Consider the following 14,768-nt stretch of genomic DNA (forward strand, 5'->3'; position numbering starts at 1 on the left):
GCGCAGGATTCTGCAGCTCAGCCTTGTCATGAGTTCTATTTTTGTCTTGAATTCCAATCTTTATGAGAAATCTCATGCAAATTGCCAGTACAAACGGATTCTTTTAGACTATTTTTTTTAAGTAATCATTAGATCTCAGCGAAAAATCCATTTACTAGAAAATCCATGAAAATCGATGAAACCTTAAACATTGAACCAATTCCAAATAAAAACACAAGCAAAATTTATTTTTTTTTGTTTAAAACATGTTAAACATAATTTTTATTTTTAAATATAAGCACATGTAACGTTATTCGTGCGTTTTAAAAAATATATGTTAATATTGATTGTTGATATACATACAATAAAGTCTAAAATTTTAATCTAACTCTAATAAAAAATATTTATTTTTTTTTTGTTTGTATTTTTTTCTTACAATTATATAACTTTTTTGTATGTTTTTTTTTTTAAGTTTTATATTTTTTTTTATATTTTTTGTATTTTTTTTTTTTTGTGTTAATCTTAAAACATTTTTCCCACAAATTTAATAATATATATTTTATAATGTATTTAAGAGATAATAATTATTAATGTTTATTTAAAACATAATATTCATATATATGTGTAGGTTATGTCTACTTTTATATTTTTTTTTTCATTATTTTCTAAAACACAAACATGAAACAATATATTGAATCTTTTTTATTTTTAAATGTTAAGTATAATACATTACTCATATAACATTCACTTAAACTCTACACAATACAGATTACAGATTACAACGAATTTTTTTAATTCTACATGCATACATCACTATTTCACTATAAAGCTTTTAATCTCAACTAACGGACTATTAATTTCTACAGATTTTTTATTTTTTCCAAAATTTTGTCTACTATTTTTTATTAAAAAAACTTAATTTGTATTTCCCAATTTGCGGTAAAGTATATTTTTGAGCCTCTGATGTTGTTTTTCGAGGTGTCTCATTTTATTTTTAAGTTCTGCATTCCTTTGCTCTTCATGCTCTTCTTCGGCCAACAAGATCATTTGCTTTTCCTTGTTCTTTTGCCGAGATTGGCGACTGGCTTCGTTATTCTTGCAACGATCTTCAATTCGCTTGCGTTCGCTTTCGGGCAGATTACGAAGGATTTCGGGATTGGGCAGGTCACTGTGTTGTTTTGGTGGACGACCACGTGGTTTACGTTTGAAGCCGTTAGCACTGCCATATTGAGACACCGCAGGAGAATTGGGATTTGTTGAGTAGACAGTTGAGCTGCTACTATTGCTGGGTGAAGGTGTGGCATATAAAGGTTCTTCGCAGATGTATGAGGAGGCAATGCTGGGAGGATTTTCATATTTTGGCTCGATGAGGGTGAATGAATCTGTGACAAAGTCTGGTGGAGCAAATGATGTGCCACTCCAGGTGGGTGAGGAGCTCAACGAGTGTGTGCTCACATCGAAATCTTCTGTCAGCCATTCATCGACCATGTCACAGACCTCAGGAGTGTCTGGAACTTTAATGGTCGTTAAGGTGTCTTCGCACCTTGTGTCCGTCACGAGCCTGGTCATGGGTATATTCATCCTGGATTTTTTAGCGATTTTTGTTGGCAAAGCTCCGAAATGATCACTGTTTCTTTTTAAGGTTGTGTTGGTATTTTGTTGTTGTTGTTGCTGTTGTTGTTGTTGTGAAGCTGCTTCCAACTGTTTGAGTATCTGTTCGAGGTCTAATGCCTCCTCGTCTGCGCTGCTGTTGCTTTGACAAACCGGACTGGCTTGTTGTTGTTGTTGTACAAGTGTTGGTTGTTGCTGGTGTTCTTCTGTTGTTATTGGTGATGGTTCTATGGATAATGGTGAAAATTCAAGATCATAAACTAATTCATCATGACAATTGTCATCCATATATTTGTAATTATGCAATTCGGAAGTGGCTATACAGTCACTTTCGGTTGGCAATGGTGACCCAGGTGATACTTCAATATATGACGAGGATGAATTATTATCCGAAGAAGATGAAGAAGAAGAATCTGCAATTAATTCGTCGTCAATGTATTGTGTGAAAAGTGATTCAGATTCTAGTGATGTTGTTTCATGTCCGATGATGGTGGATGGTTGTGTTAATGTAACCAGCTCTTCGCTGTATGGCATACGAAGGATATTGTAAATGTTTTCTTCTCCTGGTATTTCTTTCAATAATTGTTCTTGTTGTTCTTGTTCTTGTCCGTTCTCTGGTAGCAGCTGCAGTTGTTGGCCTGCATAATTTACATTCATCTGGTTAATGGTCATTTCGTTGAGTTCCTGAAGCTTGTACGTTCCTTTAGTAATATCAAAATCGCTGATGTTGTTTGTTTCGATAAAGTAATCTAGAAAAATGAAAGAAATAAAATAAAAATTAAATTATGTTTTAATATATTTTTTAAGAAGACAAAAAAGATATAAGTATTCTTTTTTATTTTGTTAGCTAATCTAAAAAATCCGTGTTAAGTTTATTTAACTTAAAAGAACTAAAATCTAGCTATCTACCTAAATAATTTCAAAACTTTAAAAAAATTTATATAAAAAAACTTCAAATATTAATCATTTATTCGATCATTAAAAACTACCAATAAATGAAAAGATCCCTTCCTTCACTGCTCATTTTTTTTGAGCATTTAAGATCAACTATTAAAAAAATCTCTTCTTTAAAGCCCCTTCCCCAATTCACATGAAATTTTCATATTACCTACTAAGAATTGATGTTTCAAATCTAATGAGATCTAATTTACAAAACCAAAAAAACAAAAAAATTTTTACTTCCACTCGAAGTTATTCCTTTTGCCATTATATTGGCAATTGCTTAAAACCCTCATTAATATTCAACAAAAAATCATCAGCTAAAATCAAAAGCTGTTAATTTTGTTTAGAATTCTATTTTCCTACCATTGATCTCTTAAAAACATTAATTTATTCATGTAACAATCATTACCTACTTTAATTGTAAAAGTGTTATATTCATTCTGTCTTTATCTTTGTGTTAATAGAGGGAGCCACATTCTAAAACATTTTATTTTATGACAGTATAACAGTTTACTTTATAATATTATCTTTCTTTTTTTTTGCATAAAGCGAGAAACCTTTGTGTGTTTCACTTTTCATGTCATTTTATTTAGAGTAAAACAAAACTGTTATATTCTGTGTAGATATCAGTTATTTTTCTTGCAGTTCTAATTCACAATGGCACAAGGAGCCATTTTGTTTGCAGCCATTTTGTGGAAACTTCTTACCACTTGTTTTTTTTTTTTCTGTTACCAAAATTATTAAAATCTTTATTCGCAATAGAATTTTATTAAATACTCATTTCTTTGCCCGCTGAAAGCATTTGCATTCATTCAGAAATCAATTTTTCTTGCAGTTAAAATTCAAAATAAATATTTATTGCACGTATTCAAAAGTGATTGCATTAAAAAAAAATTGTTTTAACAGCCATTTTATTTCAACCCTTTTGTAAAATCTCAAAAAAAAAAAAAAAAATTAAATTTAAAAATTTCCGAAATCATAAAACACAATTTTGTAACTAATTAAAGTGTAATATGATCGATTATCATCATTCACAATAAAATTGTATTGCACTCGCAGTCATCCATTTTGTTTTAAAATGAAAAGCATAATTTGTTGTCTCTTTTCCTTACAAAAGCTAAAATTCAATTTTTTTTATTCCTAAAAAAATAACGATAAATTATTAAATACAAATCTCAACCCTAAATTGCGATTTTTATTCCCGTTTGTGTTGCTTGCATCCAGAAAAAACAGTATTAATGACTTTTTGCATTCAGCAAAAAAAAAAAAAAAAAAAAAAAATAGAGACCTAAGCTCACATTAAACAAAAAATAAATTATATTCTTGTCTCTTTTGTCAACAAAATCATTTAATTTCATTCACAATAAAATTTGAATGCATCTCAATAATTTTCTTAATCGCCATTTTATTTTTTATCTATGTGGCTTGTTAAAAAACAACAATAATAAAAAAAAACAGTTTAGTTGCAGCTTTAATTCACAATATACAATTTATTGCACTCTTCAATATTTTGAATTTCCCAAAAACTAATTAGAAAAATTTATTATTTAAATTATTTAAAAACAAAACTGCATTGTGCAAAAAATATGGAGTTTAAAAAATATATATTTTTTAATCTCCACGTAAAACTGCTCTATGTTTGCTATTTTTGAAAAAAAAAAAAAAATAAAAAAAATAACTAATTTTCATTCACAATAATAATTAAACTGAATCTCATGTAAATTTACAACCGCCATTTTGGTCATTTGCTCTGTTCGCCATTTTAACTACGTTACAAAAACAAGAATTTTTTTTGCAATTCTAATTCACAATAAATATTTATTTAAGATTTTGAATTATAGTGTTCTCACTGGAAAAAAAATTGCATCCATTTTTTGTAAATTTCAATTTGAAAATTATAAGGAATCAAAATAAAAAAAAAATTCAATGTCGATGTACTTTAAGAAAATATTTTCTGAACTCTCAAAAAAAAAAAAAAAAATTCAATTTGTAACTGCCTATGCTAATTATAAAAAAACCAATATTAAAAGAAAAAATATCTTAGTTCTCGGATCTTTTATTGCTAAATCATTAAATGTCATTCACAATAAAAATTTACTGCATTTTTACTTTTTTTTTAAGTCAACGTTAAACAAATACAAACTGTCAAATTGTCTTGCAATTGTTATTCACAATAAACATACTACAAATTGCAGAAAAAGTTCCCATGAAAAAAAAAAATTATAGCACTTGCATCTATATTATGAAATGCTATTTTGGAAAGAACTAGAAACTAAAGTTTAAAAATAAGAAAAAATAACACCAAATCATTATGTCGATGTCCTTAAAAAAAAAAAACAAAACGTTTGGAAATGTTTTACTTTTCCACTCACTAATGAATTCAAACGCACTTCCTAAACAAAAAAAAAACTGCAAACTGTCGATCCTGCCTTTAAATACTATAAAGTATCTATAAGATATTCAATTTCTTCATACCTCAATCAAGGATTGATGTTCTTCCTAAATGTTTTATATATATAATTTTTATTTTTGGAAAATATTTTTGATTATTTGATTTAAAACTTTTGAATTAATCAAACTAAACCGAACTCATCAATTAACCAGATACGACTGTGAATCTAAACTATCGCATGTCGTGGAAATGTATCCGTATGCTCCCCCATAATATTTTTGTTACTCTTTTTTTCTGAATTGGTGGTGTCTCTGAGTACCACCTACCGGCTACCACTCTTTAATAAAATAACTCCAAAGTTGGGGGCCGGGCCACCTGATCAGAAGGGCTTAAAAAAATCATCCATTACAATTTGTTTTAGATTCGATCACATCAAAAAGTAAAAAAAAAGAGTACAAAGTGTCAAATAGATAAATGACCAATATAATTCTCTTTTAAGTTTTCTGTTTATAAGCTTTCTCTTTTTATTTTATTTTCTCTCATGTATCTCTTTTTTTATATCAGACAAAATGTATTTATTCGCTATGACTATGATAGTGTGCGTTCCTCCTCCATTTGGCATAATTTGTGTAACTGTATTGTGTATCTGTGTGCCGGACAAGCGGCAAACGCGCTCTACAGGTGATGAACAAGCTTGAACATGTTTCATTTTTCATAATAAACAAATTTTGTTTCTGGTTCCTATCTATAGACAAACTTCGTGAATGGATTTGCTTTTCATATGAATTTCGTTTGTTATTTATTTTTGAGTGCCAAATGAACTTTATCTATTAGATATTCATGTTTTTATGGTTTTTTTTTTCTAGCTTTTCTATCTGATACCTAGATTTAATTTTGACTAAACTATGTTTATTGATATTATTGAATTTTACGCGTTCCCTGTTATCAGTTAGAAGCATTTATATCTTTCCAAATGACGAATTTGAATAGTTGTTAACCAAATGATTAAATTGACACTTGAATGACATTTTATCTGCCAAACTAACTGGGTGACAATTAAGGTTCGCAATTATTCGAAGATGTAACTGTGACATAAATGAACCAACTTCAATCAACTTTGTGCTACGCAATGTGCTTCATTTTGGCATTACTTATCGTTCAACGATATCATTTTTTTTCTTTTGGAATCTATTAACGTCATATCTCCCGTTATAAAAGAAAAACTATTTTTATATGACAGTAGTGCATGTTCGAAAAGATTTCGAAGAATATTTTGACAACTATAGTATCGATATGAGTGAAAGTGACACCAATGTCACATCTAAGCTACCGGCAAAGGGCATTTTCCCCAAATGTCATTTCATCGAGTTTGTGAAAACAACTTTTATGACTTTTCTATTGTACAAATTGAACCAAAAATAATAGAACTAACGTATTTTTATCTCTTCACCGATTTCATTATTGCACTTGAAAATGCCTAACTAAAAAGTTTTGTATCTATTGAAGTGTAACTATATGCCGGCAAAGTTTACACCAGTGAGTCACATTTTTTTTAATGGTAGGCATTCGAAATTGCGCTTCAACCTTTTTTTTGGATTGAGTTTCTTTCAATTAAAATCAAGCAGTATCTATTCCTCATTCAGGTAGATAAGCACCAACTTGGCATCATTTAAAAAAAAAATCCCCCAAATAAAATCAAAGGCAATCGCCAAAACACATTTCTGTAAAGCTATTTGGGTATTCACAACCAAATCATAGAAAGTAGAGAACAAAATTCCCAGAAATGATAAAAGTTAAGCAAACAAATAAATCGAAATGAAATAAATAAACCAAATTACCTGTTCAATCGACTTGATGAAATGGCTGCTGAATAATAACTAATTTGTCTTTGAACTCCGAGAACCCTTTTATACCCCAAAACAAACTAAAGAGATGAACCAAAAACGTCAAAGACTGCAAATGAAATCGAATTTCATTCAAATAATGTTAATGTAGGGAAGAAGAGTGAATAAATATAATGATGCAAAAAGCACGCATTCTATCTTTTGCACACCAGCATAAGTGTATAAAAAGTGTGTCAGGAATAAAAAAAAAGGGAATCCAAAGAACTTGGTGGTTAAAACCCAAACAGAAGATTGAACTTGAACATGATTTTCAAGATACAAACTCAGACACAACATGAATATATCAGAAAAAGTAGGAGGCTAAATGTATATGTAATAGAGTGGCTGGCTGGTGGCGTTTTTCACGAAAGAAGAGCAACACATTTTGTTGGATATAAAATTGCATGGAAATCTATCTGTTTCATGTTTTGTATTAGACACCTACCACCAATTCAAATTTGTATGAAGAAGCTTTAAGAGAAAAGAATTTTTCATCCATACATGTGTTTGTTTTAAGAGATTCCAGTAGAGAGTGCAAATAATTCGCCAGCAAAACAATTGAAAGCGATGATTAGGATGACTCACTTTTTTTTTTTTTAATTTTTTCGTTTGGTGGTAGAAAAGGTAATGTATATACGCACTTAAATTCCAATGCATTATTATGTTGATGGACACAAGAACTTTTAGAAGGTTTTATCTTTCGATTTTTTGAAAAAAAAGATGATTATATGAAGCAATAATTCAATAACATTAAAAGAAAATTTTCGTACACTATGGCGTATACGCACTTTTTTTTTTAAATTCAAGTTTTAACATGAATCATTGAATGGGTCAATGACCTTCAAATAATTATCAAGTTCACTGGATTATTGTTTGTACTTTTTTTGCTCATATTTTGAAAGCTTTTAACATTTGAGTCATTTAATTGATGCATATTTTTTCACGGTCCAACCTAAAGTTTAACCCAACAGAAGCTCCAGAAAGTTGGAAGTGTTTGACTTTGTAAGTCGCAGAAAAGTTGATAGTAATCGACAGCACTACATGCGAGCTTTGTTGGACAATATCGGATGGCAACGAGTTAAAGTTCCATACAATAAAATCGTCATTGCAACGACTGTGATGTTGATATCGCACGGTTGAACGAATTTCACCATCAAAATGCAGTTGCATTAGATGATTGTTATCAAGTTGATGTTTTTGGAAGCTAAATAAAAAACCACTTCAGACAAAGGGTGATGGGAATGAAATGTAGAAAATGCTTTTACTTCAATTCCAATTCTTAAAGGGTGACATTTTTCCATCAGCATTTTGTACATAATTCTCTAATTGAAGTACCTATTTACTAATTTTTATTCATATAACCCAAAAAGTCAATTTTGTGACTTTTTTCTGGAAAATCAATGACACTTCAAAAGGTCGAAAATACAGTTTCTTAAACTTCGTCAATCTGCAAAATGATCCAAAATAAGTATAAAAAATGTAGGTACCTAATATTTGTAGGTAATTTTTCATTTCAACTCCACAAATTTTCAATACAGTCTTTGTGTGCTTTTGAAAACCCAAGAAAACAACAAAACAAACGAGATAATTTGGGAGCAATATTTCGAACCGTTATGTAGATAAGCAACTTTTTACACGTTACACAACATTAAAATATTCCTAACGATTAGTTGTGGACAAAATGTTTGCCACACTTATAACTTTTTAACATTTCAAAGTAATAAAAAATGTTTACTAAGGGTAAATTCACAAACGTCAAATTTTTTGGTAGTGATTACGCATCACTGCTTTTTTGCGATGCTGATCGTTGCTCAGCTGATTACGATGCGATGCTGATTGACAAAATGTTTAACGTAAAAAAACAATTTTTGCTTTATGATGGACGTGGTACTAATAAAAAATCTTTTCTATTCTATTTTTTAATCTAATCTTATCTAAAAATCAGTTTCCATAATAGTTTACATTTTTTATTTATATTATAAGCGTAAAAATCGTGTTAAATTGTAGACAAAATATTTCTAAAATAGTTAAAATTAAGCGCCAAGTAGTGACGTCAACGTTGCTAACATTCAGAATTCGAAAATAATTTTTGTTTAATTTTTGTTTAAATTTTCTTGTGTATAAAATGGCGGCCATACAGAGATAACCAAAACAAATGCCAAAATGGCGGATCGATTTGTTATCTATCCCTTCGCTACTTGATTTCTAATTCAAATCTCCAATAATGCAATGTTTTGTTTTTATTTTTGTAAGTTTTAATTAAAATACCCAATTAATTTATATGTTAAATTCTTTTTTAAATTTTAATTATAGAATGAATCTATTGAAATGGGTAAATACCAAAGCAAAATGAATGACAACGTGTCTGTCAAACAGATGTCACAAACGTCATTTTTATAACTGTCTATTTACAATTTAATGTAATGATTTAATAATTGAAAGCTAATTAATAAAAGACGTATTTAATTATAACCATCTTTTAAGATAAACGTGGTGTTTAGCCATTGGTTAGTGGCAAGTGCATGTGGTGCAATCAAAGTGCGACGCGTTTTTTATTACTCATGCCAAAGTTCATGACATGGTGTTATACTGGCTGTTTAATTGATTTGATTTGACTTTAAAGAAACCTCGAACTTCAAGTGAAGCGTTGAAGATGAATTAGTGAAATGAATTGAGAAAAATCTTGTACATTTTTTTTATTTACCTATCTAAGCATTATTCCTTTAATCAAATCAAATTAATCGCATAGTTGAGGCTTTCATACATAAATCAACCAACATTTTAAAATTTTATTTATCACAAAAACCCTTATGTCATTCTTAACACCCTTGCAATTATTTTATTGATGTCTGCACTAAAGTTAAAAAGCAGTTAAATTGTACCGGGAAAATCCATCATTTGTATTTCCCTTCTTTTCACCCAGTTAGAATGTTTATTTATCAACTTGTCGTTAAAGGGTGCAAAGCTAAGAGAAGAAATGTGCGTGTAGATACGAGTATTTAGGTGGTGTTTGTGAGGTAGATTAACTTTTTCTCTGTTTTTAATATTTCTCTTGACATTGGAGTTACTAAACTAACACTAAAATACCAATATTATAGTTAAGAGATATTCTTTAGTGTGTTTGTGAGGGTAGATACATTTTGAAGGGAGAAAAAGCCGCAATTTAAAGAGATTTTTTTGCATACCTACAGCTGATTTCGGCATTTCACAATGGGCACGTTCAAAGAGCTAACATAAAGCTATCGGATAGCTTTTTGTTGTTGTAAACAATGTTAAAAATTAGCAAGGAAACGAACCATTTTCTGTCAAAAAATAATCTGAAGGTATCCCAGAATTTCTGGTATACCTCAGGTATCCGAGTGATCAGCTGATATACATTTGGCTTTTTTTTATTTTGATTGCTTTTCGGGCTATTATTCAGCTCCAAAACAAAAAAAAATTGCAAGAAATAAAGTCAAAGCGATTGTGCAAGTACTTTTCAACAATAAAAAAAATGTAATTTGCTCAAAAGAAAAAGTTTACTCTTCTCAATATTTACATATTTTTTTAGTAGCTGCTTGGGCAAGCTATCTGGATACCTCTTTGTTCAAAAAGATATTCCAGATACGGGTATCCCAGATAGCCTATCCGATAGGTGTTTGAACGTGCCCAATATTAGCTAATTTTTCCTAATATCAATCGAAATTATTTCTTGAAATGCCACAAGTAATGATAGGTTAAATGTACACAAATGAGTTTTTTAAGTCCAAATCCTAAAAAAACATATTCCATACCTAAACCACTTTTTTAAATTTTGTTGAGATATTATAATCGTTTTGTCTGTTGCCAGCTTTTCACGAGTCCATTTGCCTATGCGGCTAGACTGTGGGGAATAAAAATGACTATTGAAAATGTAAATTTCATACGTCACACATTGGAAGGTTTCTACTCGCAAAAATCAATTTGTGAAAAGCCGGCAATAACACTATGAAAGCTTTTTTGAGGCGCATTATTGACTAGTTTAGCGATATTTGGATTTTACGAGTGCTATCCGGCAAAAGTTTTCATTCTCTTAAAATTTCATGAATGTCCCGACAGAGTAGGATTTACTGATTCTGTCAACCCCATTGAACGAACATCATTACTACTTTGTCAAATTGACAGATAAAAAGAAAAAAAAATTGTGATTTTCAATATTTCACACATTTATACTTCATAAACAAATGTCAGTTTCATCAAAGTGGAAATTTCAAAGTTAGTGAATAAACATTACATTGCAATTTTTTCATTAATTTCTATGTAAAAAAATATATATTTTTTTGAAGGTTAGACATTTGAATTAGATTGAAAATTTGCTTTTTGACAAATGCATCAAATGACGTTTACCTTATTAACTAACCGACGATTATATCCAATTATTATGGTGTGAACTAACTAAATTTTTAAAGGCATGTTTACACGAGTTAGAAAAAAGTTTTGGAAGAAGTGCGATTTCTATGAGTGAGAAATATATAATTTGAATTACGTTTGCACACTCTTTTTTTACTCCAGTTAAAGGTGACAGCGTAGTTTTGCCTTCAAATGAAGTAAAAATAAGAGGAAAAAATTTTACAAGGTTCTGATCGTTAAACATCGACGTTATCTTTCACTCTTTGATTCAAGTTTACTTGGTAGCCAAACGAAGTTCGATTGCGATACAATCAAACTTTTTATATTTACAGATCCAATGTTTTGCTACTTGCAAGAAATTTTATATTGCAAACATGTTGTCTAGTCAAATACGTAAATAGAAAATTGGCAGGTAGTATGTACAAGTACATCTGCCATCGCAAGGTAATTGGTTGCCAGGAATTTCACGTGAGGCCGAAGTGTTATAAGAACTAGAACTTACCAGTTCACGTTTCAAAGATTGGAAGTGATTTGCTTATTTTCTGTTTGTTTGTAATTTAAAAGCTTTTGAATATACATAGAAATCTTCAAAACCTGCGCTATTAGCTTCAAATTTGCTATACAATAGTGGCAAGTACCCTATACTTTTCAATTTTTTAAGTTAAAAGTTTGACTCCAATTGAAGATGACATAGCACCTTTTTCCCTATTTTTTTCTCGCTCTATTACCAAAAAAAGTAAGAAAAATTCAAATTTTCACGTCTATAATGTAACGTAAATTCTGATTTTTTTAGATATAGAGCAAGTAAAAGCTTCGAACAAAAGGTACCTTGCCATTTTAATTCTTATCAAAAGGTAATAAACTAATCTAGTATTAAGTTTCAAAAATTACGTGTCTCTTTCTTTACCTCTCAATCTACTACATTCGTTATCAATTAGACATTTGTGATTTTCCAGCTCGGTGACAGACACTCAACCAAAGTTCATTCAAATAAATATTTGAATCCCTGATGGTAAATTGTTTTGCCTGTATGCAAATCATCTACATTGCTTCATTTTTAATCTGTTGTGAAGAAAAACGACTGACTTTATACATTTACATTTCATATAATGAAACAATAAAATCATTCTAATCTAATCTATGACATGTCCATGACTTGTCAGATTGACAGCAGTCGCGTTCTTTGAAGGTAGTAGACTTCTCATGTCATGAGTAGATAATTAGAAGATCTAGTACTACAAACAACACATAATATTCTGCTCGATAAGATAGGAATGTGTAGTTTTTGTACTAGATTTCTACTCACTTCCACTTCCAATGAAATGCGGCTTGCAATAGACTCGTTTTTTTAGAGGTGCTAGACAACTCAAGAGTAGATGATTAGTTAATCTAGTACTACAATTAACACATGATCTTCTGCTCGAGTAGATAGGATGTGTAGATGATAGTACTAGATTTTTACTTAGACTGCCACCTCCAATGAAACGAAGTTTATAGCCATGTTCCACTGGAGGGGGTAGTTCACTCATGAGTAAATTATAAATTGATCTAGTACTACAAATAACATAATTTTCTGCTCGATAAGATAGGAATGTGCAATTTTTGTACTAGATTACTACTCATTAGTAGTATACCACCTCCAAAGGAATACGGCTAGCCTCGTCTTTTTAGAGGTGATAGACTACTCATGAGTAGATGATCTAGTACTACAATTAACACATAAACTTCTGCTCGATAAGATTGGACATGTAGACGTAGATGGTAGTACTAGATTTCTACTCATTAGAAGATTGTCACTTCCAGAGGAACGCATGACGCATCCAATGTAACAATTTAGTTAGGCTTTTATATATGATCCTGACCCCTATACGCTATACCTATAACCTAATTTCGGATTTTTGAGATTAAGCTAACAAAAGTTAGACAGACGAAAAAAAAATCGTTTAAAGACTTACCGTCAAGACATGCTGGAGCCATTAACTCTTCAACTGCGGCAATTTGCAGTGCTCCATTCAAATCCTGGTACTCGTCTCCAGGCAATTGAATCTCCATCATTTTGGTAGATGGCGTTGTTGTTGTCTCTGTTGTTGTTGTTGTAATCTTTGTTAAATCCAAATCTGTAGATGTCGCGCTTAAACTTTCTTCCGTTATCGTATTCAATAAATTGCTGTTTTGCTGCTTCTGATTTAATAAATTCAAATGCGCTGATATATTGTTCTCTTGTTCCGGGCAGAGTATTATTCTCTGGCCGTTTTTCCCGTTTTCGTTCACTATAATTTGCTTTAGTTTTACTAAACCATTCGTTTTCGATTTCCTTTGTTTCATTAATGGCGTAGGCACAATCGACCTTGCCAAAAAGGGTACACTTATTATTTGATAAATTGGACTTTGCGATTCCAATATCGTCGTCTCTAGGTTTTTCTTCTGCTTGTCTAGCGTTTTCTGTTTCTCCTGAATAATTTGTAATTCTCTTAATTGATTCGCTTGTAATATCTGTCTTGCCCTTTGATAGGTTGACTGATTCCTTAAAAACTCTGTCCGTGCCCGGTTCAGATTGGGTTGAGTCGTTATAGAATTTAATTGCGTTTGCGCTTGCGTATGCGTTTGATTCCTTAAAAACTCTGTCCGTGCCCGGTTGAGATTCGGTTGAGTCGTTATAGAACTTAATTGGTTTGTATTCCTTAAAAACTCTGTCCGTGCCCGGCTGGGATTCAGTTGAGTCGTTGTAGAATTTGATTGGCTTTGATTCAGATTGGAATTCAGAGATGGCGCTAGATTCGGAGACTGAGTTTGATTCAATATTTGATTGCGATTCAATATCAACGTTGTCGGTTGATAATTCGACAATGATTGTTGATTTTGATTCTGAGCTTGATTCAATAATAGTGCTTGGTTCTGGGTCGTTACTACTTGGCTTTGATTCGAAAGTTGGGCATATGATTCCTGGCTCAATATCTCGTAGTTCCTCGAAGATGTAGGTCTTTGTTGTTGGTCGAGATGTTGCGATTGTTGAGTTTGTTGGGGAGATTGTTGTAAACGTTTCACCAATATCGGTCTGCCTCTTCTTGGTAAATGCGGCGCTCTCAGTTGTATCAATTGCTTGGTTGTCGTTGTTGTTGGATTTTTCTGCTGATTGGTTGTTGTTGCGTGAGTCCTTTGAGTTGGCGTTGGTTGTCTTGTTTGATTGTGGGTCGTTGTTGTGGTTGTGTTTGTTGGTGTTCGCAGGCCGTGACTGGCAGGATGAGGCGTTGTTTTGGGCAGCCATTTTGAAGTCTAAAAAAGTTAACAAGAAAATGATTATTAGAATACGTCGTAATGATTTTTTTTTGTTGCTTTTTTTCATGGCGGACTGATTATAATTTGAAATTATAATCGGGACATCTTAAACTTAAAAAACAAGAAATCGATTGATACTTCATCACATGGATAATAGTACACGAATATGTTGTTTTGCATTTACCAAATTCAACATCTTGTCTAGATATAAGAATAAAATATATGCCAAGTATTGTGTGTTCTTTTTAATTAGGAGTTGTGGATCAATCAGGATAAAAAAAAATTTTACAAAATTTTGGAACAAATAAGGAATATCT

The 14,768-nt window shown here is 31.0% G+C and overlaps 1 protein-coding gene across 1 annotated transcript; it reads right to left on the bottom strand.

Moving 5' to 3' along the window:
• Positions 1–888: 888 nt before the first annotated feature.
• Positions 889–14,440, bottom strand: LOC129914985 (ras guanine nucleotide exchange factor B). The gene is made up of 3 exons (XM_055994439.1): positions 13,516–14,440; positions 13,131–13,445; positions 889–2,339 (listed from the first exon to the last, which is right to left on the bottom strand). The coding sequence occupies exons 1-3, from the start codon at positions 14,438–14,440 to the stop codon at positions 895–897; spliced, it is 2,685 nt and encodes an 894-aa protein (XP_055850414.1). The 3' UTR covers positions 889–894.
• Between the last annotated feature and the right edge of the window lie 328 nt (positions 14,441–14,768).

This window comes from Episyrphus balteatus, chromosome 3 (genome assembly GCF_945859705.1).
Source record: "Episyrphus balteatus chromosome 3, idEpiBalt1.1, whole genome shotgun sequence".
NCBI lineage: Eukaryota > Metazoa > Arthropoda > Insecta > Diptera > Syrphidae > Episyrphus > Episyrphus balteatus.